Source organism: Pavona decussata, unplaced genomic scaffold, assembly GCF_977016875.1.
Source record: "Pavona decussata unplaced genomic scaffold, jaPavDecu1.1 SCAFFOLD_137, whole genome shotgun sequence".
Classification (NCBI taxonomy): domain Eukaryota; kingdom Metazoa; phylum Cnidaria; class Anthozoa; order Scleractinia; family Agariciidae; genus Pavona; species Pavona decussata.
In genome coordinates, this window is record NW_028145550.1 from 895,366 (window position 1) to 921,767 (window position 26,402).

The 26,402-nt window shown below is 38.9% G+C and overlaps 2 protein-coding genes and 1 long non-coding RNA gene across 20 annotated transcripts in view; 2 read left to right on the top strand and 1 right to left on the bottom strand.

The window, feature by feature from the left end:
• The window catches only part of LOC146467196 (DNA mismatch repair protein Mlh3-like), a 121,641-nt gene that overhangs the window by 6,000 nt on the left and 89,239 nt on the right, over window positions 1-26,402 (top strand). For 10 of the 18 annotated variants that reach the window (XM_085126278.1, XM_085126280.1, XM_085126282.1 and 7 more), the window contains exons 4-8: window positions 1,132-1,291; window positions 2,249-2,326; window positions 3,801-4,078; window positions 4,884-4,907; window positions 6,551-6,629. In XM_085126278.1, coding sequence (XP_084982404.1) covers window positions 1,132-1,291; window positions 2,249-2,326; window positions 3,801-4,078; window positions 4,884-4,907; window positions 6,551-6,629 — 619 coding nt within the window. Of the gene's footprint in view, window positions 1-1,131; window positions 1,292-2,248; window positions 2,327-3,800; window positions 4,079-4,883; window positions 4,908-6,386; window positions 6,630-8,435; window positions 8,536-9,669; window positions 9,728-9,855; window positions 10,179-11,207; window positions 11,347-26,402 lie in introns of those variants that run through there. The other 8 variants (XR_014867838.1, XR_014867840.1, XR_014867839.1 and 5 more) reach the window with 5 other exon arrangements.
• On the bottom strand, window positions 11,230-12,738 carry LOC146467197 (putative skeletal organic matrix protein 5). The gene is made up of 4 exons (XM_085126307.1): window positions 12,435-12,738; window positions 12,131-12,173; window positions 11,842-11,968; window positions 11,230-11,754 (listed from the first exon to the last, which is right to left on the bottom strand). Exons 1-4 carry the CDS (start codon window positions 12,664-12,666, stop codon window positions 11,230-11,232), a joined length of 927 nt encoding a protein of 308 aa, XP_084982433.1. The 5' UTR covers window positions 12,667-12,738.
• Window positions 11,852-25,059, top strand: LOC146467198 (uncharacterized). Its single transcript, XR_014867849.1, has 4 exons — window positions 11,852-11,989; window positions 23,506-23,605; window positions 24,773-24,830; window positions 24,958-25,059. It is a non-coding gene; the product is annotated as an uncharacterized LOC146467198 (long non-coding RNA).

The window sequence follows — 26,402 nt, forward strand, 5'->3', positions numbered from 1 at the left end:
GAATGTTTAACGATAAGTCATTTGAACTTGAGGCCTGAAGTTTAACACTATTCCCACTCCCCCTGATGGGTTGATTTAATATGCAGCACCTTTAATTTTGTTAAAACTGCTGTTCAAAAACATCTCAGGCCCCAAAAAACTATTTTCATGTGTACAGTGTCCACAAAATAGTAGTCTTTCAAGACAAATTGTTGAAAACTTGACAACACACTGGGCTAGTTTGCATGAAAAATTACCATCAGTTACTAGAACCTTGCAATACACGTAAAATACTTTTGTGTCTGTTCAGGTGTTTTGAGAAATGGACCCAGGCAGGGCTCAAGACTATTGGTAGTCAACTACATGTAGCCACAGACTGATAATCAATTAATGTTCAGTTTTGGCTAATAAAAATTGTATGGCACTGGAGTGCAAGCAGGGAGGGGTTGCCCATTTTTCCTCGCCCCAATCCTCCACAGTTACCAAATCCAAGATGGCGGCCTAATACGAAAATGTGCACTCTCGCGACAAAATACGCCTGCACTGTAGGCTACTGTCGTGCTGGACAGAAAACAAAGATCAAAAATGCAAATCAAGAGAACAAGACCTAGGTTTGGAGAGTTTCTGAAAAATCTTGCATTTGAGGATGGTGCCTACCAATAGAAAAAGTATTTTTGCCTGGTTTATGACTATGTGGGAGAAGCATATCTTAGCAAGGGTTATTGGAATCCAAAAAGAAAATTGTGGGTAACCATGCATTTTTTTAGAGATAATTAAGCAACAATTATTCTAAAATGTCATAAATTACAAAGCAATGTATGGAGTTTTTTTCCAAATTGAAGCTTTATTATCTCTGAAAAATGCATGATTACCCCCAATTTTCTTTTTAATAGATAGCAAGAGCAGTTGTTAAGTTCTGCTTTCCCTGCACAGTTTTAAACTGCGCAAAAATAATATCCCTGGATTAGTAGGCACCACCCATAGGAAACCCGAGTATCTCCATCTGCGCAGAACTTATGCGCAGTAACAAAAGTAGGCACCATCCTGAGGTAGATAATTCCAGTCACATGGAATGATGATGGTCTCATCATTCAGTGTCATTGACTCTCAAGTGACCTGAAGCATTTGGGACTTGTAATTGTCTCCTTGCAGGACATTTTGATGGTGAACAAAGCTGGTGGTTGTGTTAAGAATCAGATATCAGTTCATAATGCGGTCCATCCATATCACTTCACCAAAGACATGCTGGCGGGCATGAAAGTATTGCGGCAGCTGGATGATAAGTTTATTGTGGGTGTACTCTCACAAGAGGGTAAGAGACGCGGTGATTTGGTCAAGGTGGGGTGCTTGGGTATATTGGGTATATGGGGATGTGCAAACATTAAGGCCTTTCTTGGGTTTCAAATTAATTCTAAAGCGATCTGAGGACTTTTTTTGGTTTTGAAAACTTTGTGATTTTTTTTTTGCTGAAAGAGTTTGGAAAGGATTTTTGGGTGGTTTGACTAAAAGCAAAATCGAGTGTTCCCATTTTATGTCAAGGAAAGGGACTTTTCTGAGTTATGTTGTGGAAGATTGGGCTTTTTTGTCTTCACCTTTTATCCTAACCAGGCTTTTTTGGGGTCTAATAATAAATTTGGCCTCATTGGCACATCCTCATCACTAAATAAATATCTATACATGTAGGCTCATAAATATACCTGTAGGCTCCCTGGGGATTTGATCTTTCAAATACTGTTAACCCTTTAATCCCTAATGTCAAAGAACAAATTCTACTGCCTTCTCCCCTTACTTTTCTTATAAAAAGTACTGGGGAGAAGTTATTAAAACATGAAGAAAATTCAACCTTTCAAGAGTGATCATATCCTTACTTCTTCTTCATTGATATTGCAAGGAGAAATTTGATGCTGATCACTGTAAGTGCTTTAATGGTTTTAAGTACATGTACTGTAAATGTCATACTCTGCCAGTGGACTAAGATCCACCTGGAAAAGAAACTATGGACCCTTGTTTTGTGAATGTTATGCTGAAGTGTTGCAACTTCATATTCATTAACTGTTGCATGCTGGAAAGGATGGACAGCTATCCTAACGCTTTGAAGTACCGTAATGACGGTGGAATGCTGCTAAAACCTCTGTTACTTCCAAGTTTTAACTTTGTGGCTCCTTTTTATAGTGTGGTAATATTACACTGGTCTTGTGAATCTGTGGCCTATTAGCAGTACCAGTTGTCTTGTGAGATTCAGGGAACAAAAGTCTCTGTTTATTTTCAGGGGAAGAAGATGATTTGCTGGTTTTAGTAGATCAGCATGCCGCTCATGAGCGTGTCCGATTAGAGCATCTTCAGTCAGGTAGGTCTACTCCCGATAACACGAACCTTCGCTAACTCGAAGCAATTTTCCTTTCCCTTCAGGTCATTTTCTATACAATTTTACCTTTGATAACTCAAACTCCCGATAACTTGAGCCTTTTTCAATTTCCCTTGAAGGTTCGAGTTATCGGGAGTCGACTGTATATGTAAATGAAAATTGGTTGTTTACGTTGAAATGTTTTCTTCAAAGGGGGCGTACATGTATATATCCCATTTTTGGCCAAAAGTCAGAAATATACTCCAAACTTGCCCAGTTTTAGTAATAATGCAGTGCAGATTTTGTGCATTCAAAGTACATGTAGATGCATATTTGCTTTTTGCCTGAAGGCTGAATTTGAAAGGATTTGATCATATGAAATTTCCAGTCCATATTAAAGCAGGGGCAACGTCCTAGTAAATTAGCCTTGGTACACATACTTTTAATACCTACTAAGGTTAAGTGCACAAATTCTGAAATGCAAGCTAAAACTGGGGAAGTGTGGAACGTATTTCTTTGCGTGGTTACCTCCAATTTTCTTTTTGGATTCCAATAGCCCTTGCTAAGATCTGCTTTTTTCCGAATAGTCATAAACCGCGCAAAATACTTCTGTATAAGTAGGCAGCGTCCTTAAAGTTCTCTGGCATGCAGGGAAAGATCACGTGTCTTGCTTTTCTCTTAAATTGTTAAATTTGTTGATCATTAACCATCCATTTAACTGATGGAGGGCTGACAATTGCAAGTTGGCTGCATACAATACTGTTCATAGCACAGTCAAGGCTACTGTCGTTTTACAATTCCTGTAATTTGTCAAAGGAGGGAGGGAGTAGGGATGCGCAGTGGTGAGAGCGCTCGCCTTCCACCAATGTGGCCCCGGGTTCGATTCCCGGTCTCGGCGTCATATGTGGGTTGAGTTTGTTGTTGGTTCTCGTCCCTGTTCCGAGGGTTTTTCTCCTGGTACTCCGGTTTTCTCTCTCCACAAAAAACCAACATTTCCAAATTCTAATTCGACCTGGAAACAGTGGATGGAAGAGCCACCCCGTGGAATCCACTAAAATTCCCATTCCCGTTTCCCATTCCCAAAGAATAGGAGGTGAACATGTGTCTTACAATGGAAAAATTACAAATCCAGAAAAAGTTACTAGTATCGTTAGAGCGGTTTTCAATTGAGTGTCGAAATTAATAAAATTATTGTGTTTTTGCTTTGGTTTTGCATTACAACACTCTGTGATTGGTTGTTAAAACTCGCGCCACTTTCTCAACCAATGAGATGTAAAACCCAAACCAATCGTGCCTCGCTCGCACGCGTTTTCCCGCGCTTGGCGCCCGTTACATGTATTTGCTTCGAATTCTGATTGGTTCATTGGGCTTGCCAGAGTAATAACTGTTTTTGTTTTACGACGCTCGATTGAAAACCCCTCTATTATTTTAAACCATTTGTCATTTTCCTCAACTTAATCCTCTTTGATTCTCATAGAACTCTTTGAAGATATTTCCTCGCATGGCAAACCTCAAATCAAATCTTCCCCAGTCTCCCCTCCCTTGGAGTTTGCCTTGTTTCCAGAAGAGGTTCGACTCTTGAAAACATTTCAAACTGAAATAGAGAGGATCGGAGTACGTTTTATGATCAGCGAGTCTTCGCAAGCTTCTGAAGAGACGTCCATCTCTGTTCATGGTGTGCCATCTGTATTAGTGGAGCGCGAGGTGTCTGAGGTCAAACGTGGAAGACCTTCTGTTGCCATCAGCAAAGTGAAGGTAATGTACAAGATTAGCCTGACTTGGTGAAAACTATTCATTTTTGGTGGCCCTCCTAGCATTATGGTCACGTCATGTGTGAGGGGAGAGGGGTGGGGAGCAAGGGGAGGGGAGGTCTCGTCACGAGGTTTTGCATTTCACGGGTCACAAAACTTAAAATAATTCGGCAAACAAAGAGCTAAAAGGAAGACCACTGAGCACACTGAAGTGTCACTGAAGTTGAAGCCAAGCGATCGGAGGCCATTCACGGTACAAAAAAACAATTTATTTTATGAAATATCAGTGTATTCACCATTCACAATCAAGGATTTTAGCAGTTCTCGTTTCACGGAGTGCACTTCAGTCACGATTCACAGAACGGTTTATCAGTACATCACGATTCATGGACGGCAAAAAAGGCGGATCACTGGGTCACGAAAATTAGCTTACCCCCCCCCCCCCACCCCTCATGTCTGAAACTACCTTAACTAAAATTAAGGGTAAGCATAGAGTCTTGTGCAATGCTATCACAAGTGACTTAATATTGAGCTGGAATTCTTATTGCTTGGTATCTGGATTTGACATGAAAATTGCAGTGTAATGGTTTTGCTACGTTTAAGAAGTTTCTAAGCCTTGAGGTCCCCCCCTCCCCTAATGTGGCATCCATTATGATAGTTTCTATTTCCTTCATTTCGTTATTTAAAAAAATTACACATTCTGTACATAATTAATTATTCCAATGATTCTATTTTACCTGGTTTAGGTAATGGCAGGGAGCGAGGCCAGTTATTTACTATGCATTCTTTTTCTATTTTAACTTATTCAGGGGCTAATCAGAGAGCATCTCGAAGTAAGTTTTATCTAACCTTGTCACAGTTCTAATAATTAATTTGTTATAGTTTTGAATCATCATAACTTGAACGGAAAAAAATTTTAGTTGTAAATTTTTATAGCGCATAATTCAATGACGAGACGATCAAATGCGCTTTACAGTATGGGGACAAGCTCCAGATCGAATTGGAATTTGGAAATGATGGTTTTTGAAGACAGACAGTTGTTTATTTCAACACGGAGTTTCTTCAATTACAAATGAATTGTTTTCTGAGAAGGCCGTGTGCAGGTGTCTTTAAACTCAATTGATTACAGCATACTGTTAAAAAAAATGTTATAGAATACAAGTAAAATGTTAGTACGAACTCTGGAGACCAAGTAGGCGTAAAGTTTTCCTGAATGATTCCATGGAATGCTTTGCCTTTGTTTTTATAAGACGAAGAGAATTCCATAATTTGGCGCCACGATAACAAAAGCTCTTTTTTAAGTACTCAGTATTAGGTTTCTGTAGGGCTAATTTACGACTAGAACTTCCAAGGTTGTAGGCACTGCCGTTACGAATCAGGGTAAATGCTTCAGTGATGTATTCTGGAGCCTCCTTATTTACGATTTTATGTATCAGGACTGCAGTATAATGTTGACATCAAACTCCAAGGGTGTCTCACTTCAGCATTTTTAAGATATCAGCTGACCTTGTTTCCCGGTCACTTTGAGTAATAATCCGCGCTGCTTGATTATGGAGGCTATCGAGTCTACCAGAAAGGCTTTTGTTTAAGCCGGCCCAAACCACATCACGGTAGTCAAATATAATCAAGGTCTTGAGAATAATTTTCACGTTGCTTCAATTATTCTGACACCTAGTATCTCAGTTTGGCATAATTCTGCATCGGTCAGTACGCGCACTTGCAGTTACATGACTGTAAACCTCTGCTTGGACACACCTCCTTTTATCAGCCACCTACATATGTACTGTAAAATCCTGGGACACTAAATTCTTCCGATATAAACCTCTCCCGCAAATAAGTTGTTTTATGGTCAAATCCAATCAATTTTGAGATACAAAGTTTTCTGTTATAAAATACCGGGAACTGCCGCTTATAATGCCTGGGCTTATACAACTTCATAAGGGGTTTTAGATGGGCTTATAAACGGAGGGGCTTATATCCGACGGGACTTATTATATAACCGGAATAAAAAATCGTTTCGAAATGAGCTATAGCAGTGTTGATCAAAATACGCTTTTCATTCACGCGTTTTCAATTAAGCAACGTCAATATTTGGAACAAAACAAAAACTAACAACACGAACTAACTTCAACTTATCCGGGGAGGAGGGGGCTTATAATCTGATGTATTTTTTGGTTTACAGGGAGATAACCGGGGGGGGGGGGGGAGGCTTATAAGCGGCAGTTTACGGTATATGCAATTAAACCCTCTCCGAAAATAAACCTTCAAAAAGAGCAAGCATAAACCTCGGCTTTTTTTCTCCTTTCTTACAGTTGCTGCAGTTTGAGCTCTTAATCAATGGGCTTGCTACAATAACTGGCATAGGTTTAATCAAAGTTTGCAGGGTGTTTGGTTCACACGTTTTGTCTGTAGAAAACCTGAAGAAATTTCCCAAAATAACAACAGATAACTTGTACTTCTTGAATATTCTTCCCAGCATGTTTTGACAACACATGGAGTACCATCAGTGATTCCTAAGGCCATCTTTCAAGTGATCAGCTCCCAGGCCTGCCATGGTATGGATAAGACTGTATCTTTGTTTGTAAGCCCAGAACAGCGATTAAAGCCACAGAATACTAAATGTTCTTTGACTAAATTGAAGGTCATGTACAAAAATTCAGGCAATTTTGAGCAAAACGAAAAATTAGCCCAAAACGTCACTTAAGGCCCATTTAAACTTTTTCAACATTTGACCAACATTCGTTCAACAAAAGTTCAACGGATGTTGGGCAAATGTTAGATGAACGGAGTGTTCACACGGTTTCAACGCCGTTCAACATTTCCAAGAACAAAGGAAAATGTTGAAGCGATGTCAAATGAAACTTTAAACCAATTTAAATTTGATTCAACACACTCTCAACAAGCTTTCAACATTTTTTTTGCACTTTCAACAAAGTTGAACGACCTGTTCAAACGCCCCCGACATTTGGTTCAACAAAGTGTTGAGCGCATGTTGAAGCAACTGTTGAAACCTTTACCATAGTCTTGCTAAAAGCCTTTAAGTTTAGCTTATCAGTTCCAGTAGTGCTGATACAGGCTGCCTTACAAGGAGTTGTGCAATATAGGTCTGACTGGTTCAAAGATAACAGATTGAAGATCCATACTTTAAGGACGGTGCCTACTAATACCGCAGTATTTTTGCGCGGTTTATGACTATGCGGAAAAAGCAGATCTTAGCAAGGGCTAAACGAAAATTGGGGGAAACCACGCATTTTTCAGAGATAATTAAGCAACAAAAAGCAGTAAAATACAAAGCAATGTGTAGCGTTTTTTTATTCCATATTGAAGCTTTATTATATCTCAAAAATACAATGATTACCCCCAATATTTTTTAGATACCAAGAGCACTTGCTAAGTTCTGCTTTCTCCGCATAGTTTTAAAACTGGGCAAAAATATCTCTGTTTTAGGAGGCACCACCCATAGGAAACTCGAGTATCCTGAGATGCGCAGAACGTATGCGCAGTAACAGAAGTAGGCAACGTCCTTAAAGTGAGTAGCAGGGCTCGAGACTAACGCTTGCCATGCAACTAGCCGCAGACTGGTAAAAATTCAGTTTTGGCTAGTAGGTTTTGTGGTTTCACTAGCCATTTTGGCTAGTAAAAATTGTAAAGCACTGAGGTGCCGGACAGAAAACAAGGATGCAAATTATTTAATAATCACAGAAGCAAATCAAGAGAACAAGACGGGGTACGTGCGGTCGCTTTTTGTGCTACATGCGTAGAGTTAAGGGCTTTTTCATTTTAAGGTCAACTTCAAATTTCAATCGTAAATAACGCAGTTTGTAAACAGTGAAGAATACCTTAACGCTTCTGGGTGTGGGAGTTTTTTCTCAGTAATTATTCCACATCTAATAAAGCATTTCTGACCCTTCTCTCTGCCCTTTTCGTAAAACGAATTTGTTAAAATATGGCTAGTGAAGATTTTGTTTTGCCTAGTGAAAACAGCAACTGGGCTTGGGAGCTATAAAGTTAGTCTTGAGCCCCGGAGTTGGGACAAGAACTGCACAACAAGCGCCGTTTTCAGTTGGCTGAAGACTCTGAGTGTTTTTGTGAGTCCCAACAACTTACCAGGAGTGAAAACTAGTATTGTAAGGGCACATTGTTACTAAACCGAGATCATATTTTTTGATTCAAGGATTTTATGCAAGGCTATAATGATTGATTTTTTTCCTTTAGCTAAAAAGTGCGTGAACTTTTGCATGATCGATTGCGTAAGCCAAATTCTAAAATCTGTTTCATTTTACAGTGCACATTTGGCAAGATTACAGTCAAAATTTCATCCCCAAACGTCCTTCATACTTGTTTCTGTTGTTTGTTTGTAGGTGCTGTTAAATTTGGGGAGCCTCTTGGTGTTAGTGAATGTCAGGAGCTAATTAAGCGTCTGTCCAAGTGTCAGTTACCTTTTCAATGTGCTCATGGCAGGTGATTATTTGCTTTTTTTGTTTTTGTTTTAAAGGGGAAGTGTCATGGGGTTTTTTGACCTCTTTTGTTAAAAAATGGTGAAATAAGACCTTCACTTAGCTACAAAATAATTCTAGAACAACTAGAAAGAAAGCAACTCAGCTCTTGAAAGAAACAACTCATGATCTATTCTAGCGCATTTTGGAAACAAAAAAGCGAGAATGTGAAAAACGTTAGCCTAACATTTTCAAGTTTCAATCCATTCGAACCTACTCTGTCTCTGGCCAGAGGCACTAATCGACAGTTTTATCGCACTGGGGTGATAATTTATTAGAAAAGTAGACAACTATTTATTTTTTTCTGTTGAAAGACAGACATTTTTGGGTTTTGAAATAACATGATACCTCACCTGTAAGTATTCCTGTTTCGAGGGGGAGGGTGGGAGAGGGCTGCAGATATGGAGAATTTAAGTCTTGTTGATTTTCTTTTTTGTTAAAACGGGACCACATCTTGAAGTTTTTCGTGATTTCAATCTCTTTTAAGTATGTATTGGTAGTGCAAAAAACTGTGAAATTCCCAAGGACCCCAAGGGTAGGGATGGACATATAGAGCAACTGCATCATCTCTACGTGGGTTTTTTCGCCTTAATTGCCTTCAAGCTCTTCCAGGTGCACCAAGTTGAATGTTCTAGTTCATATTAGCAAAAGCTTCATTGCCATCAACAGAAACCAAGTTAAGCTTATGTTGTTTGCAATCAGATTGATAGTTGTAGCGATATAAATCTTCGTAAAAGACTTGTCTTGTCACTGGTGGTTCTCGTAGCATTATTTTCGGTTTTCGATTGAGTGTCGTAAAAACAAAAAAAACCAAAGATGTTACTCTGACCAATCACAACAGACGGAAACAGCGCAATGAACCACTCAGAATTCGAAGCAAATACGTGTAACCAGCGCCAGCGCGGGAAAACGCGTGCGACCAAGACACGATTGTTTTGGCTTTCCATTGGTTGAGATAATGGCGCGAACTTTGCCAACCAATCACAAAACGAAGTAAAGCAAAACCAAAGCAAACGCGAAATTACTTTCGACACTCAATTGAAAACCGCCGTATCGGAATTAACGTTGCTAGTTACTTTGTTTTGTCCTGTTCACCCAGGCCTTCTGTTATTCCTCTGGCAGACCTCAGGTTTTTGGGAAAGAAAATGGTGTCTCAGGTACACGTAAGAAATAATAGTGCAGATTTGGTTGAACAATGTTTTGTGTCTCAGGGTGTACCATTCGTAAAATATTCGTTCTTTTTTGCCACTTTGTAATGTCTGTTTCTTTTCATTTCTGCTTTCAGGAACTTGAATGTCGACCAAGAATGAGCAAGCTTCGGTCTGCACAGCTCAAGGAACACCGGAGAACCTAAGAAAATGTATAGTGCACTCAGGAAAGGACTGGAGGTCATTATCGTTTGCAATGTTGGGCGGAATATTTTAAGTCCTTCATGTCAATAAACAGGGGAACAAAAAATTTTCAAAAACACGAGTTGTCACTGCCTCTAACGACCAACAAATGATTGCTTACTTTTTCAATGTTTTTGCTCTGGCGAATTGTGAAAGCTAACTGAATAAAGAGTGTTTTTCCTTTCCAAGGACAAGCTCGCTGATTTAACAAAAGAAATCTCGGGCTTCTTATTCATTGCTTTGTTTGATATTCTGTTAAGAATGTTAAGACAGTGATGGGAATGAAAGTAGTCAATAGAAGTGCATCATCTGTCAGTTAGTCAGTCAGTCAGTCAGTCAGTCAGTCAGTCAGTCCGTGAGTTGGTCTCTCAGTTTGTTCCGTAACTCCTTTAGTCCACTGTTCTGTTGTTCAGTCAGTCAGTATATCCATCCAGTTTTTTTTACTGCCATGCATTCAGTGAACAAGCGAATCAGTCAGTGTTTTCCCTCCCGTTAATTTTTGAGTTGTTTGGTAGGTCAGCGCAGACCATCGCTTAGCCAATCAGTCCGATACTCTTTTGGTAAATGTGGGTTTCCACTGGTGAGCCATTCTGCTAGTGAGCCCATTGCTCCGCAAACCGGTCGGACAATGTATTGGTTAGTCAGTGTGTGTGACATGTCTGTCCTTGTGTTCACTCATTTGGTTTATGAGTCGATTTCTCTGGTCAGGCAGTTAAATGAGTCAGGCTGTCAGTCTATTACTCACGAACCCTCTTAGTTCATTTGCTGGGTTGTCGTTCTGTTTTGTCAGTTGTCCAGCAATCAGCACACCATTTAGTGATTGTGTTTGGGTGGTCCGCCAGTTAGTCCTTAGATTCCTGTTGTTAGTCAATCAGCCAGGTCTTCATATAGGGTAAGCAGTCGGTCAGAATGTAAATCGTTCAGTCCATTGGTCAGTCAGTTTGTCTGTCAGTGGGCCATCAGTCTGTCATTTGGCTGATCAGTCAAGGCCGGCCTAACAGTCAGTCAATCAGTTAGTTGGAAGCAATCAGTAATAAAACGCAGTTCGTTGTTGTGGAGTTATTCAATCTGTTTGCCAGTTAGTCAAGTGATGTCAGGTGATTTAGCTAGGCAGATAAGAAGTCATTTGATTGCACAGTCAGTCAGTCAGTCAGTCATTCAGTCAGTCAGCCAGTCAATTACTAGAATAACGGTCAACAAGTGATTGGTGACTTTATCTTTATTTCATATTGCCTCTTTTGTACAGTAATGTACGAGTCAGTTTCACTCTACTGAACCAAGATATATCCCATGGCTTTGATGTTCTTGGCTCCGTTATCTGATGTATAACCATTTATAGCATTGTTTCCACACGTGTTGGAATCATCGTGGCGTCCTCCAGTACCAAACCCGATTCTCGAGTCAGTTGATGCACAATCCCTCTCGTTGTTTCCAAGGATACCGATTCTTGCTTTGGAGTGGCCCTTATCGCTACCGGCAGCATTGAACCCTTCTTTGTTGCAGTTGATTTGTAAGGACGCCCGAGAACCAATCAGCGTCTTCCACGTGTTACGACCCAGTGACGTTGCGCGGTATTTCCCGTCAGCAATCAGTGCGTACAGTGAGTTGGCCTGCTTATTGATGACGAGGAACTTGATCTGCTGACCGATCTTCATACCGAGGCAGATCTTGGAGAAGGGTGTGTTCCAGTAGGTAGGCAGCTTGGTCTGTTGAGTGTCGAACCCGGTTTTCCCTCCTGCAAGGTTATAGGCATTTCTGTTGCTCCAAAAAGGAGAATCGTAATGGAAAGTTTTCTAGAATAGAAAGAAGAAAAATTACTTAACTGCCAGATGTTAAATATTTGAACAGCGTTTGTCAAGAATGATGGGACAGCTGCATACCTTTGTGCCGTCAATCTTCATGGCCAGCGTCCACCCTCCATCTCCGCATCCAAAGTTGCCCATGTGACAGTAAACAGGAATCTTCTGTGAACCAAACATCAGCGGATACACTTGGCTTTTGGTGGAACTGGAAAGGGAGAGAAATGGTGTAAGTTGAAATAATAAGGGCATGTTATCATTGCCTCTTTTCTTTAATTTTTGGGAAACTGAGAATTTTTAAAACAAATCCAAATCTTTCCTTTGTTTCGCTTAGTTAGCGGAATGTATCATAGTACACATCAAAACCCACCTGCGTTTTTCATACTGTTCCTTGCATGAAGAGACAGGACCGGCTATGAAAAAAGTAAAAGTCCAGTTAGATGTAGTTTGAATGTGTTTGAAAAATATAAGAATGAATACATTGGACTTCTATCTGTCTCTCTGTTGATTGGTGCGCGAGAGACGAAAGACACGAGGGAGGGAACTAAAGCGTGGACGAGCGCGATATTTTCCCACTCACGGGACCTTCTCGAACTGCGCTTAGTAAAGATACCGAAGCGATTTGAAACTTTCGAAAGAAAAGACGGCTAAAACACTGGAGACAAATCATTTACCTGGCGGCAGAGTAGGTGAAGGCTTGTTGACCACTGCAATGAGACTTTCCAGTTTAGTTTGCAGCATTTTAATGGCGTCGTTTGCGTCCGAATCCTGAAGCAGGTTACACATCAGATTACAAACCATCATCTTGTCGTACGGTTTGGCGCAAGATTTGGAAGAGTTGTTGGCGCCATTCACGGTCAGGACGAGAAAAACTGCAAGGAAATAAACTTGGATAGGCAAACGCATTTTGAGAAATCCGGTGAATGGTTTTCAGGTGCTGAACGAAGATTGAAAGTCCTGTGGATTGCTGAACGTTATGGCTAACACGTAGGCTGTACGGACTTAAGAGCAAATGTTGCCAAAAATCAAACATTTTTGAAATATCGTGGCAACGGCTCAAAAATCAATTCGGCCCATTTTCTCAAGTTAGATAGACCTTAATGTGAAACAAGTGACTGCATACTTTGTTTAGCTAAATATCGATTCATTTTCGAGAAAATCGATAATAACCGAATTCTCTGAAAATACCGCTGTTTGAGTATAAAATTTAAGGCGATTTACGAAGCTTCGTGTTACAAAATAAAACACTCCAGAGAAATAAAAACTATCATATCTTGTGGAAAGATGTCGAAAGTGTATGTTACAAACAATTTGAGGAATTTTTGACCATTTACTTTTAAAATGTAAAAGTATTTGTCCGACCTACTTTTTCCAAGATGAAAAGATGGCCCAAATTAACCTATTATTTAAGCATGTGGTACCGAATGTAATTAACTAAAAATCTGTGTTTTTTAAGGGAAAGAGTTGGTCTTTTATGTCCCCAAAGGATTTTTTGGGGAAATGATTCAGTGCAATGAAATCGAATTTTAAAGTTATATAAATAGCGCTGTTTCAACTGATCCGCTCAATTACCTCAACTATACACATACACGACCAACTTATATTATTTCGCAGTTTTCGCTCATTCGAAATCTAATTTAGCATACAAACTCCTCCTTGTTTACAAATCAAAGATAAAGACTGCAGTCCTGCAATTGCCATTTCCTTCGTGAAAAAATCGAACCAACCTTAAGGATCACTTCCCACGATATGGCGGCACTGTACCATTGTTGTTTACTTCCTGACGTTTTTGATGCGAACATTCTCTGTTTTCATTTTTCTCAAAAATGGCCTTCAAGCGTCTTTCGTAAATCGTCTTTGCTAAAACATCAGTGTTAAACAGAACAGGAGCGAAAAAAAGGACCAAACGTCCTTAAATTAAAACACACGTGTTTCCGTGTTTCTGGAATTGTGAAATACAACTAATTAATTCAGAGGGAATTCAAGTGAAATTTACAAGCATCGGAAACTTTAAAAATTGGAACATGGAACACATAGTAGGCGGATCACAGGTCGAGCTTTTGTATTTAAAATATCAACGATAAAAAAAAGGCAAAAAGTAGAAGCAATTAAAAGAAGCCAAAAAGGCAATAAATCATAAAATAGGATCACTGTAGAAAACACTACTTCGCGGCACTGCTACCGTGAAACCGGGAAAAACAACAAAATTATTTTAATTGTTTTTTCGGGAGTTTTAAGCATCCTTTTTAACATTTTTTAAATAATAAAATTTTAAGTCAAATTCGAGAGGGCGGTCCGCATTTTAAGACATCCGTCAATTTTGTTTGCTTCTAATTGATTAATCTAAAGTAACTGGTTTAGTGAAACGTCTGTAAACACCGAGAACGGCGCGTGTTATTGCGCGAATGTGCAGGTGTGTTGCTCTTATAAGTCTCCCGAGGCAGGAATTTTTGGATTTGACACGAGAGACAGGAAAAACTAAACACAAATCATCCCTTCCCTGGCCTATTCAAAAGACATTTTCAATCATATGGTTAGTCTTGGTTTTTTGGGTCCAAAGGACGAAGTTGACCTTATTCTCAGCCGAGTAGAGATATTTACTCATCCTGGAAACATAAATTGTATGGCCATTTGTCCCTTGCATCGCGAGAAGCTTGGTTTTGGCTGAAGAAGGGGATCAAATGCGAGGTGCAGAATGCCAGAGGTATTGTCCACTCATGACAGAAGGGGCAAAAAGTGGCCAAAATGCGACCGAGGAATCGGGAAAATTGATACGCAAATAATAATAAAGAAAACTGGCCGGAGTATTTCTTCAAGTAGGCTCAGGTAAGTTGACCTTTTGCATACCTTGCCTTTTTTTCTCGAACTCGCTTGTCAGAGCACTAGATTTCCTATAGGTATTTGCGCAACGTGTCGGAAAACCCTCAAGGCGCTTGTAGCAGAGAAAGGAGAGACAGCCACTGTAACTTTACAGTCTCGACCTATTAAAGCAAGTTTACTGAGACAAATGAGTAAATTAAACTTGGTAAGCTTTAAACCACATTACTTATTATCAGCTTGCCGTCAGTCAGTCAGTTAGTATTATGTGGAGATGTGGAGATGAATAAAGAATAAAGAGATAGGTAACTCTCCCCACACTATGGCACACCCTGCAATCTTTATGATCCGTGTAAAAGTCAAATTGGGGACTGGTGACTAAACGCAACGCTGCTACTTTTTTTGCAATTATTATATGTGTAGCACATTGAAATGACTTGTCTCCGCAGATTGTCGTTGGGACCAGTTTCGTTGTGGTGGCTACGTTACGCATTCCGGCATTCGCAATGCAAAGGACAGTTGCGTGATTTTAGCCCATTTTTACTCAAAAAATTCCCTTGTTCACGCCGGCGAAAACATACCTATTAAGACACTGGGTTTAATGCTTCCGATTGTCAGTTGACCCCTCTTCGTTATATTGTTATAGATATTTAAAATTCTTTCTTTTCTCTCTTTCTCTTTCCTTCCTTCCGTACTTCTTTCCCGCCCTTTTCCCTTCTGTCTTTCTTTCTTTCTTTCTTTCTTTCTTTCTTTCTTTCTTTCTTTCTTTCTTTCTTTCTTTCTTTCTTTCTTTCTTTCTTTCTTTCTTTCTTTCTTTCTTTCTTTCTTTCTTTCTTTCTTTCTTTCTTTCTTTCTTTCTTTCTTTCTTTCTCTCCTTCCTTCCTTCCTTCCTTCCTTCCTTTCTTCCTTCTTTCTTTCTTTTTTTTTTTGTGGCTCAAAAAGAATGATTTGACGAGGAGGGGAAGAGGAGGAGGAACAGGAAAAGGTTGAAGTCTCTTTTACGCCAGTATCAAGTCCTATGTTATTAATTAGAAAGAAGCCGTTATGAACCATCTTTTGTTGAAGAAAAAAACTTAACACCAAGGAAAAAGCTGAACGAGTTCCTGATTTCAAACAACGTCATTATCTGGAAAGAACAATGGGAAGAAGGGACTCCCAATTTAAAGTGATGGGGTTCAATTTTGTAATTAACACTGCTAATTGCATTCAAATCTGAACCGGTTAACGTGAAAATTATCCTGATACTTTTTAGGGTGTAAGCTAGGAAAAACAAATATGTGATGGGAAAAATAAGTAGTTGTCAAAATTGGCGAAAAGAGGAATAAGAGCCACGCCCACAAAAGGAGAATTGAGGCACACCCTGTGACGTTTATGATTTCGTGCAGGAAGTCCCCCATCCCAGCGTGCACTGGTAATTTATAATTAGTTTATGGGCAATAGTATGTCGTTCTGGTGACCATACGATTTAAACTGCTTGAACGTTTTTACTTCAAGGTGAAGTATAAGCAAATAAAGTGTTAAATCACGTTTTCTTTCTTTCTGTTTCCTGCTATAAACCTCCGAGAACCCTTAATAAAACCTGCAGTAGCTAGAAGTTACGGCACCTCATTAATTCTCAAGTGTCTTGGCCATAGTTAGATCACCAACGAATGGTCGGTTTGGCTAACTGTTTTCACAGATTGAAGTTAATTCAGTAAACAATTTACGTAAAGCGGTAAATTTGCATAAGTTTTAGCTTGCGTGACCGGTACGCGATTCTGTTCCATTGCTGGCACAGAAGTTGCTCTATCGGCTCCTCTCATTCACTCTTTTTTGAATAGCATTTAACGCAAGAGCGTGTTTTCGAATATCAGTAGGTAAGATGAGTTCGACAGTTTTCTTTTTGGCATAACGTTAGACTGCAAGCAGTCCCTTTCTGGTCAGTCGAGATGATGCGCTCACAGCGCAGCGAGACTGGAGCGAGGACAAATAAATGAGAAGAGACTGGGGAGAGAAGGAAAATCCCCTTTTTCACGCCTCTCCCCAAGCCCTCCCTCCGCTCGTTTGCTCCAGTTTTGTCGCCCTTGCCTATTTCGCGCGACCTCTCGACTATCCAGAAAGGGACTGCTTGCAGTCTAGCATAACGTGTGTAGTGGCCTTTCTGACCGCGCGCAAAACAATGACCTAGGTTTTGGGACTGTAAAGGCTCGGATGCTCTGTGCTGTGGGGATCGAACAACTCGAGTGATTGATGGCTGTGATTAGTATTATATTCCAAGACTACTGCTCAGGTGTGATCTGTTTAATAGAGTGATTATGAACACTGAGAAGCTAAATCTAAGTTAAATTGAAATATAGCTAGTTTTGAATGACTGGCTACAAGGGGTGAGAAAAGTGGCTTCCCTTAGCCTAGGAACTTCTGGCCCGAATCCCGGAAGTAGGAATTTGTCACGCAACGATTGAGCGTGTTTCCTTCGCTTGCCTTGTTGACGAATCCAACTTAAGGAAGCCCAGGTCCGTCCACGAGGAAAATGTAAGTGAATGTATATATTATTTAAAAGTGATTTAATTCATGATCAAGGAATTCAACATACCGTTTGATTTCATGATCCAACGTTGGAAATTGCTCCGCCTTGTCGAAATTGAGACGGATTATTTGCCTTTCAAATAAACTCCAAGAGAGCTGAAACAAATAGCTTGTTGTTCGCCTTTGGTTTGCTGTTCACTTTAAAGCTGGCTTTAACGGAAAGGCTTACGAAAATCATTTTTAAAAGCTACTCGTTTCTCGAAAACAACATCGGAAAATTTTTCCATCTAAACAGCACGTCCGCATTTCAAAACAAACATGACACTTTGCATTTGTATTGTCTTAACAAGTTTTCTGGCGGTGTGTATTTGGTATCGAACGGTGAGACAGCACTACTATAGCCTTCATCTTTGATTTTTACAACATATATATAAAGGTAACTTATTATGTCAAATTAGCTTAAGGTTAAACGTAATCATCGAAACATTAATAGTTGCGTGCGTTCAGGTGACTTCATGGGATCAGTTGAAATAGTACAATTTATCCAAATTCAAAATTTGATTACATCGCACTGAATCATTTCCCCATAAAGTCCTTCGGAAATCTAAAAGAACAATTCTTCGGCTCTCAAAATCCAATTTTTTGAGGCATTCTATTCAGTACCACATGCTGAAATAATAGGTTATTTTTGGCCCATTTTTCATCTTGATAAAAGTAGGTCGGACAAATTTAATTACATTATAAAAGTAAATTGTCGGGAATTGCTGAAATTGCTTGTAACACACATTTTGGTATCATTGTACCAAATTTGATGGATTTTATTTCTCTAAAGTGTTTTAATTCGTCACGCGAAGCTTCCTAAATCGCCCCAAAATACAAGCTCAAGAAGCGGCATTTTCACAGAATTTGATTATTATCGATTTTCTCGAAAATGAATCGATATTTAGCTAAACAAACTATGCAGTGATTTGTTTCACATTGAGGTCTACCAAACTTGAGAATATGGGCCGAATTAATTTTTGAGCTGTTGCCACCAAATGTTTGACCGATGGTAACATTTGCTCTTAAGTTCAAGGCAACTGAGAAGGTTATGTTTACAATGCGGGAATATTTTCTTGCTTGCTCTCCCGTCCAATCAACTTACTCCGAGTCAGTTATTTTTATCTTAACTCGCCTCAGTGTCTCTCGCTTTAATCAGCGAATTATTTTCTCAATTTTATATCGCACACATCTTCCTCCATTCTTGTTGATTATCTTCCATAAAATGAACAATATTCAAGGGAAGAAAGACCTTTATCGCGTAATAAAAAATTAAAATAAAATGAAAACCAGGAGGTGAAATCTTACATTATTAAATGTCTTGATTTTTAGTGTCATAATATATAAAACGTTGCATGCCTAGGTGGATCATACAGCGGCAGTTTAACATATTTAACGCGCTGGCTATGGCATGAAACAGCTACGAGTATAGATACTCTACCACTTGTCTGCTAAAGGGTTGCCCCCAGGGAACTGAGATATGATGCAGAACATAGCCTCGAACTGTCACTGACTTTCCAATCTTCCTAACGAGCGTTTGTTTGAAACTGCGACTCCGACTCGCTTTTCTCTACTCAACCGCACCTCAGCAAGTTCTAATATTTATCCTAGTAGAATTCACAGTTTTAATATAACATCAACAACAATAAGCGGAACTTTTTGCGCATCTGGAGGATATACCTCGATGGGGAGCTCCTTCCCCACCGTTTCCTTTCCTTCTTGTCTCTTACTAGTATTGTGAAGATTTCTTTGTCAGTTTTTGTCTTTAAGTTAGTGGGCAATTTTCCCGCCGCTCGGTTAGCAAAGGAAAATAAAATTTGGGGGTTAACACCACTTCCTTGCTCTCATCCACCTCTTTTGAAATCATTCATTTGCGCAATTTGGTTCGTTTCTTTTGTCCATTGTGTCGATAACGTTCTAGTCTCAGAGACAGTGCTTTGATTAAGTTTGTTAATGCAGTCGTATTGGACCTTTGCCTGTGTTTATTCTCGCTATGATTTTCACGTCAGGGTGCTTTCATGTCCTAACTAAATGCATTTTTAACAAAATTGTTCGATTATTCTTGTGAAATGCTTTTGTCTTTTTGTTTCAAAGTTACATGTTATTTTACAGATTGACTGAAATCACAAAACTTTATTCAGCATTCGACACGAATACTATTAATAATTGTTATGATTTACTTTCATGTTTACACACTTGCATTTGATCAACAAGTATTACATCTAGCTAGACTAAATTCCTTGCACCCATTTAATTTATAATAATTTTAGGAATAAAACAAAACGAAAACGAACCTACTCTTTTGAAGTGGTATATCAGTTTGCAAAAAGGGAAAGGTAAAATATAGTTCTCGAAGACGAGTGTTCAGTGCCAATATGTAGAAATTATTCCAGACGTTTCGGGCTTAGCTTAGCATATTTAATTCCGTTGGACACGTAGCACAAAGTTTTGAGATGCAAATAACGGGAAGGTCACTCATATTAACTTTTAGTGTCTTGCTGAAAACATGAATTCTCTTAGCCTTTTTGCTGACATGTTATCAATGGCCACATAGACAGAATAAAAGTATTCAATGTATTGAAGGCGGGGATTGTGAGGAGGAAATAAGAGTGCGTAGCATTCGTCTCCTTTTCGACAGCCGGCTGGAAACTCGTTCTCCCCGGACGCATTCGTTCACTACTTCTACCACTTGGAGAGGAAACGACTGCCACTCAAAATAAGAGAAAATGGACTTTGATTACTTCGGAGGAGACAAACATGTCGGTTGTGTTCATGAGAAACAAAACTTCTCAATAAAGACCATTGTATTGGTGTCAATCGAAATATCGGAGTTTTTTAAAGTGTATATGACACGAAATCTTTTATTAGCTTATTAGGAAGAGCTTTCAAAATGATGGAGAATGGCATTTATTTTATTGCGATAGCATTTTTGGTTGCCGAGTTATTCAAGATTTAGGCTTATGCAAATTAGACAACTTGTGACGTCACAAGACTGACACAAAATGAAGGGAAATCACAAAAAATGGAATATCTCTTAAGCTTTTTTCTGTATAGAACTGAAACTTTGTAGAGTTGTTATACTCATCACAAAGTTTTATGATATGATCCACTATGACATGTCCATGGCAACACAATGGGCTCCAGGCCCTCACCATCCAAAGGATAAAATCAGAGTTTCCCTTCCCAAGAAGCGCTTTTTGCTCTTGATGTTTATTCAATGGGTGTGAGGGAAAATGGACATTACGCAGCACAAGTATAAGAAATTCTGTTTGACTGTGGAGCAATAAATAAGGCATTTGTCATTTTGGGAAGGTAGAGGTCTGGTAACGAGTACGTTGCTATGGTGACATCATAGCCACTATCACAATGTGTAGTTCTGTCAGCACATCAACCCTGCAAAATTTCAACCCTGTAGATGTAGTATTTGCGTAGATATTCCAAATTTTGTGATTTCCCTTCATTTTGTGTCAGTCTTGTGACGTCACAAGTTGTCTAATTTGCATAAGCCTAAATCTTGAATAACTCGGCAACCAAGAATGCTATCGCAATAAAATAAATGCCATTCTTCATCATTTTGAAAGCTCTTCCTAATAAGCTAATAAAAGATTTCGTGTCATATACACTTTAAACTGCGCACCAAACTGAATACATATTGAATAAGACATTTGACAGCTCCTTATTGCAGACTCAATTAATGCACGTATTACATTCTGTAAACGTGTTTATTGACACTCACTATTTTAGCTAGCATTTATTTTGAACTCTTTCCTTTCGTGGGCCTCAGCTCTGTAATAAAAAGCCACTGAATTCAGTTTTTGTTTGCCGTTTCATGGACGTAGAACGTAGCCCCGGACGCCTACTAAACGTTTTTATTTCCAGTAATCATCAGGGAAAATTTTATCGGAACCCTCACTTGAAAGAAAGTGGCCGCTTAACCGAGAGGTTTGTCTGTAAATTTCCGTCCCTTTTTCCAGCCATGCTCTCCAAAACTCACTTATATTTCATACCTATTAAAAAAATTTAAATCCGTTGCGCTGTTAAAATTAGGTTGAGCTCATTTGTTGTTGATTGTCGTAGGTTACGAGGGATAAGGGCAAAATTGAAGTGACGAGCGACGAAAAAATAGCAGGAAAAAATAAAACCTAGAGGCTAGATGTTACATTGTTGAATATATACTGTTTGTGGAGAGAAGATCAAATCCTCAGAAAACCCAAGCGCAAAATGTCAGTTATCATTGCGACTTTAGAGAGCAACAGTGAAGTTACGTTAGAAAAGAAAACAAAAGAATCCCTCTTTTCCCCCTCAGTTCACTTTCGTTTTCAGAATTATTCCGTCGCGTATTAACAGACCTGTTCAACTGACGCTAATGTTTCGATAACCTTCTTGTCTCGGAAGTCACGCTTTGTTCAATTGTTTTAAATAAAAGTCATTTCTTATAATAGTCGCACACCGAGGTAGCTCATACCTAGCCACGAACCACAGATCCTCTCATCTTTATACCGAAAGTTTGATTAAACCCCAACGCAGTTTTCAATACACAACTGCGCCTTCACATGCCATGCTAAACAGCCAACTATGATTCCAGTTTTCATACAAGCATCGCTCTGCCGGCGCTGTAAATCTTGCGGATTGATCATTATTGTATTTCCTCTCTTACCTCGATTTTCTGTTCGTTTCCCTCCTTGTTTAGTCTTTGTTTCTCTTTTGTTTCCTTCTTGTTCCGGTTTCTGAGAGCGGCTAACTCGCCTTTGTAACAGCTTCTTTATGGTGGCCCTTCGCCTGTGTTTATTCTTTCAAGGACTCTTTCTAGAATAAGTACACGTGTCCTATTTATTTTTAACACATTTTCAAAAAAGTCGTCAATTCCTCTTTCGAGATGCTTCAGCTTTCTCTAAAGAATATCTTTTTGTTTAGCCTGACTAATATGGTAAAACTTTCGACACCATTCGATAGGAATAGCATTGTTATGTTTTGTTTAATTTAAAATTTCAAGTTTGCCCTCGCGTTAGATCACTATTTTTTAGTTATGAAAACCAATCTTAGTTTTAAAGGATCGCCTGTTTTTGGTAATATTTTAACTGTACGAAAATGGAACGAAACGATGCTTTTAGAAGGAGACAAATCATAACATGTTCTGTAAATCATTCGTGGTGAGAAATTTTGAATTTAATTTGTCTTGGGGGCGAAGCAGTAAGTGACCACGATCAAATGCAAATTACAGGAAGGTCACTCATGTGTACTCTGTCAGTTTCTTACTCAACTGAACATTTGAATTCTCCTTACTATTTGGTTCACGTTTTGAGTGAATCAGACTGAGAATTTAGTGGTCACCGCATGAGACTGTAAGGAGAAAATACACTTTGACTACTTATTTAGAGACGACGGTGTGTCAGGTGTCCATGAGAAAGAAATTTTCTGAACACAAACAATTGCATTACTGTCAGCTGACTCAAAGAAGTTGTTTAAACAATTACACACGCAGATTTAGATATTGACAGACTGATAAAAATTCAGTTTTGGCCAGTAGGTTTTGAGCTTTCACTAATGGCTAGTGAAAATTGTAAAGCGCTGGAGTGCCGGACAGAAAACAAAGATGAGAATTATTTAATAATCACAAAAGCAAATCAAGAGAATAAGACCTAGTATTTGCAGTCGCTTTTTGTGCTACATGCGTAGAGTAAAGACTTTTTCATTTTAAGGTCAACTTGAAATTTCAATCGCAAATAACGCAGTTTGTAAACAGTGAAGAAGACCTTAACGCTCATGGGTTTGGGAGTTTTTTCTCAGTAACTATTACACATCTATTAAAAAATGTCTGTCCTTTGTCTCTCCCCTTTTCGTAAAACGAATTAAAAGTGAAACTGTGGCAAGTTAATATTATTTTTGTTTTGGCTTGTGAAATCAGACCTGTTACTTACAACTTAGCCTCTCACGTAGTCGTTTTTAGGGGACTCAAATTACCTCCTCCCCAATAACGACTGCGTGGGAGGCTACTTACAACTGGGCTTGCGAGCTAAAAAGTTAGTCTTGAGCCATGGAGTAGGGACAAGAACTGCACAAGAAGCACCTTTTTCATTTGGCTGAAGACCCTGAGTGTTTTTCTGAGTCCCAACAACTTACCAGGAGTGAAAAGAAGTATTGTAAAGGCACATTGTTACTAAACCGAGATCATATTTTTTGATTCAAGGGTTTTATGCAAGGCTATAATGATTGATTGTTTTCGTTTAGCTAAAAAGTGCCGGAACCTTTGCATTATCGTTTCTGCAATCCAAATTCTAAAATTTGTTTCATTTTACACACCACATTTGGCAAGATTACACTAAAAATCAGTCAAAATTGCATCCCCAAACGTCCTTCATACTTGTTTCTGTTCTTTGTTTGTAGGTGCTGTTAAATTTGGGGAGCCTCTTGGTGTTAGTGAATGTCAGAAGCTGATTAAGCGTCTGTCCAAGTGTCAGTTACCTTTTCAATGTGCTCATGGTAGGTAATTATTTGTTTCTTTGTTGTTGTTGTTGTTGTTGTGAAGGGGAAGTGTCATGGGGTTTTTGACCTCTTTTGTTAAACAATTATAAAATAAGACCTTCACTTAGCTACAAAATAATTCTAGAACAACTACAAAAGATATCAACTCAGCTCTTGAAAGAAACAACTCATGATCTATTCTACCGCATTTTGGAAACAAAAATGCGAGAATGTGAAAAACGTTAGCCTTACATTTTTCAAGTTTCAATCCATTCCGACCTACTCTGTCTCTGGCCAGAGGCACTAATCGATCGTTTTATCGCACTGTGACGATAATTTATTAGAAAACGAGACAAATATTTATTCGCTTCTGTTGACAGACAAACATTTTTGGGTTTTGAAATGACATCAAATTCACGTGATACTTCACCTGTAAGTATTCCTGTTTCGCGGGGAAGGTTGGGAGAGGGCTGCAGATAGGGAGAATTTGAGTCTTGTTGATTTTCTTTCATGTTAAAATGGACCACATCTTCAAGATTATGGTGATTTCTATGTCTTTTAAGTATGTATTCGTAGTGCAAAAAAAAAAAAAAAAAATTGTGAAATTCCCAAGGACCCCAACGGTAGGGATGGACATATAGAGCAACTGCATCATCTCCACCTGGTTTTTTTTCGCCTTAATTCCCTTCAAGCTCCAATTCCAGGTGCACCAAGTTGAATGCTCTTGTTCATGTTAGCAAAAGCTGCATTTTTCATCAACAGAAACCAAGTTAAGCTTATGTTGTTTGCAATCAGATTGATAGTTGTGGCGATATAAATCGTTGTAAAAGACTTGTCTTGGCACTCGTTTTTCCCGTAGCATTATTTTCGGTTTTTGATTGAGTTTCGTAAAAACAAAGCCAAAGATGTTATTCTGACCAATCACAACAGACGGTAACAGCGCAATGAACCAATCAGAATTCGAAGCAAATACATGTAACCGGCGCAAAGCGCGGGAAAACGCGTGCGACCAAGACACGATTGTTTTGGCTTTCCAACGGTTGAGAAAATGGCGCGAACTTTGCCAACCAATCACAAAGCGAAGTAAAGCAAAACCAAAGCAAACGCGAAATTACTTTCGACACTCAATTGAAAACTGCCGTATCCGAATTTATGCCGCTACTTACTTTGTTTTGTCCTGTTCATCCAGGCCTTCTGTTATTCCACTGGCAGACCTCAGCTTTTTGGGAAAGAAGATGGTGTCTCAGGTACACGTAAGAAATGATAGTGCAGATTTGGTTGAACAAGTTTTCTGTCTCGGGGTGTTTTCTCCGTGAAATATTCGGTTTTTTTTGCCACTTTGTAATGTCTGTTTCTTTTCATTTCTGGTTTCAGGAACTTGAATGTCGACCAAGAATGAACAAGCTTCGGTCTGCCCTGATAAAAGAACACCGAAGACCCAAAGAAATTTATAGGCGCACTCAGGAAAGGACTTGAGGTCATTATCTTTTGTATTTAAGTTGTTCATGTCAATGAACAGGGGAACAAAAACGTTTCAAAAACACAAGTTGTCGCTGCTTCTTATGACTAACTTTTTCACTTTTTTTTTGCTCTGGCGAATTTTAAAATTTAACTCAAAAAAGAGTGTTTTCTTTTTCAAGGAGAATTTCATTGATTTAGCAAAAGAAAGCTCGGGCCTCTTATTCAATGCTTTTTTTGATATTCTTTTATTTTATATTTTTTATTCTTTTAAGAATGTTAGTAAGGCAGTGGTGGAAGTGAAAGGAGTCAATAAAAGTGTCATCTGCCATTCAGTCCATGTGTTGGTCTCTCAGTTTCTTCCGTTACCCATTTAATCCACTGGTCTGTTATTAAGTCAGTTTGTATATCCGTCCAGTTTACTTTTACTGCCATTTATTCAGTGCACTGCTCAGCAAACAAGCGAATCAGTCAGTGTTTTCCCACCCGTTTCCACAGTTTCCATAGTTACCATAGTTACCACAGTTTCCATAGTTACAATACAGGTCGGCGTGAAGACATTCATTCTTCAAGACCCAAACTTAGCCTCGGGAAGAGAACTTTTAGATACTCCGGAGCGATTTTATTTAACTCGTTACCTGAAACATACAAGCGGGCAGCGTCCTTGGAGGCTTTTAAGCGACTAATGATGAAACACGATTTCGCATAGATTTTCTTAGTGTGTATATGTTTTTATTTATTTTTTCTATCCTGTAATATTTTAGCCCAAAAGTGTTGTTAGAATCATATATATTGTAATTTTTTTTCTCAGACTACAAGTTTTTTAGACCACAAGCGTTTATTGTAATTCATTACTTTGCTATAATGATTTTAGGTGGATACAGGGCCCCTTTTCTTGAGCTCATTTACTTGAATTTTCGTCTTTGGCGAAATATCGTCAAATTCGCCATATTCGCCAAATTCGCCGTGTTCGTCAAATTCGCCACTTTGTTGGTACCCTTGTCTTGAGCCCATTAGCTTGCATTTTGGTCTTTGACAAAATATCGTCAAATTCGCCATGTGTTTAGCTTATTTGCATTTATTTGGGAATTTGGCGAAGTCTTGCCAAATCTTGACCACTTGTCAGGTGTCCATGAGAAACAAATTTTCTGAACACAAACAATTGCATTACCGTCAGCTGACTCAAAGAAGTTGTTTAAACAATTATACACGCAGATTTAGACATTGACAGATGGTAAAAATTCAGTTTTGGCTAGTAGTTTTTGTGCTTTCACTGGCCATTTTGGCTAGTAAAAATTGTAAAGCGCTGGAGTGCCGGACAGAAAACAAAGATGAAAATTATTTAATAATCACAGAAGCAA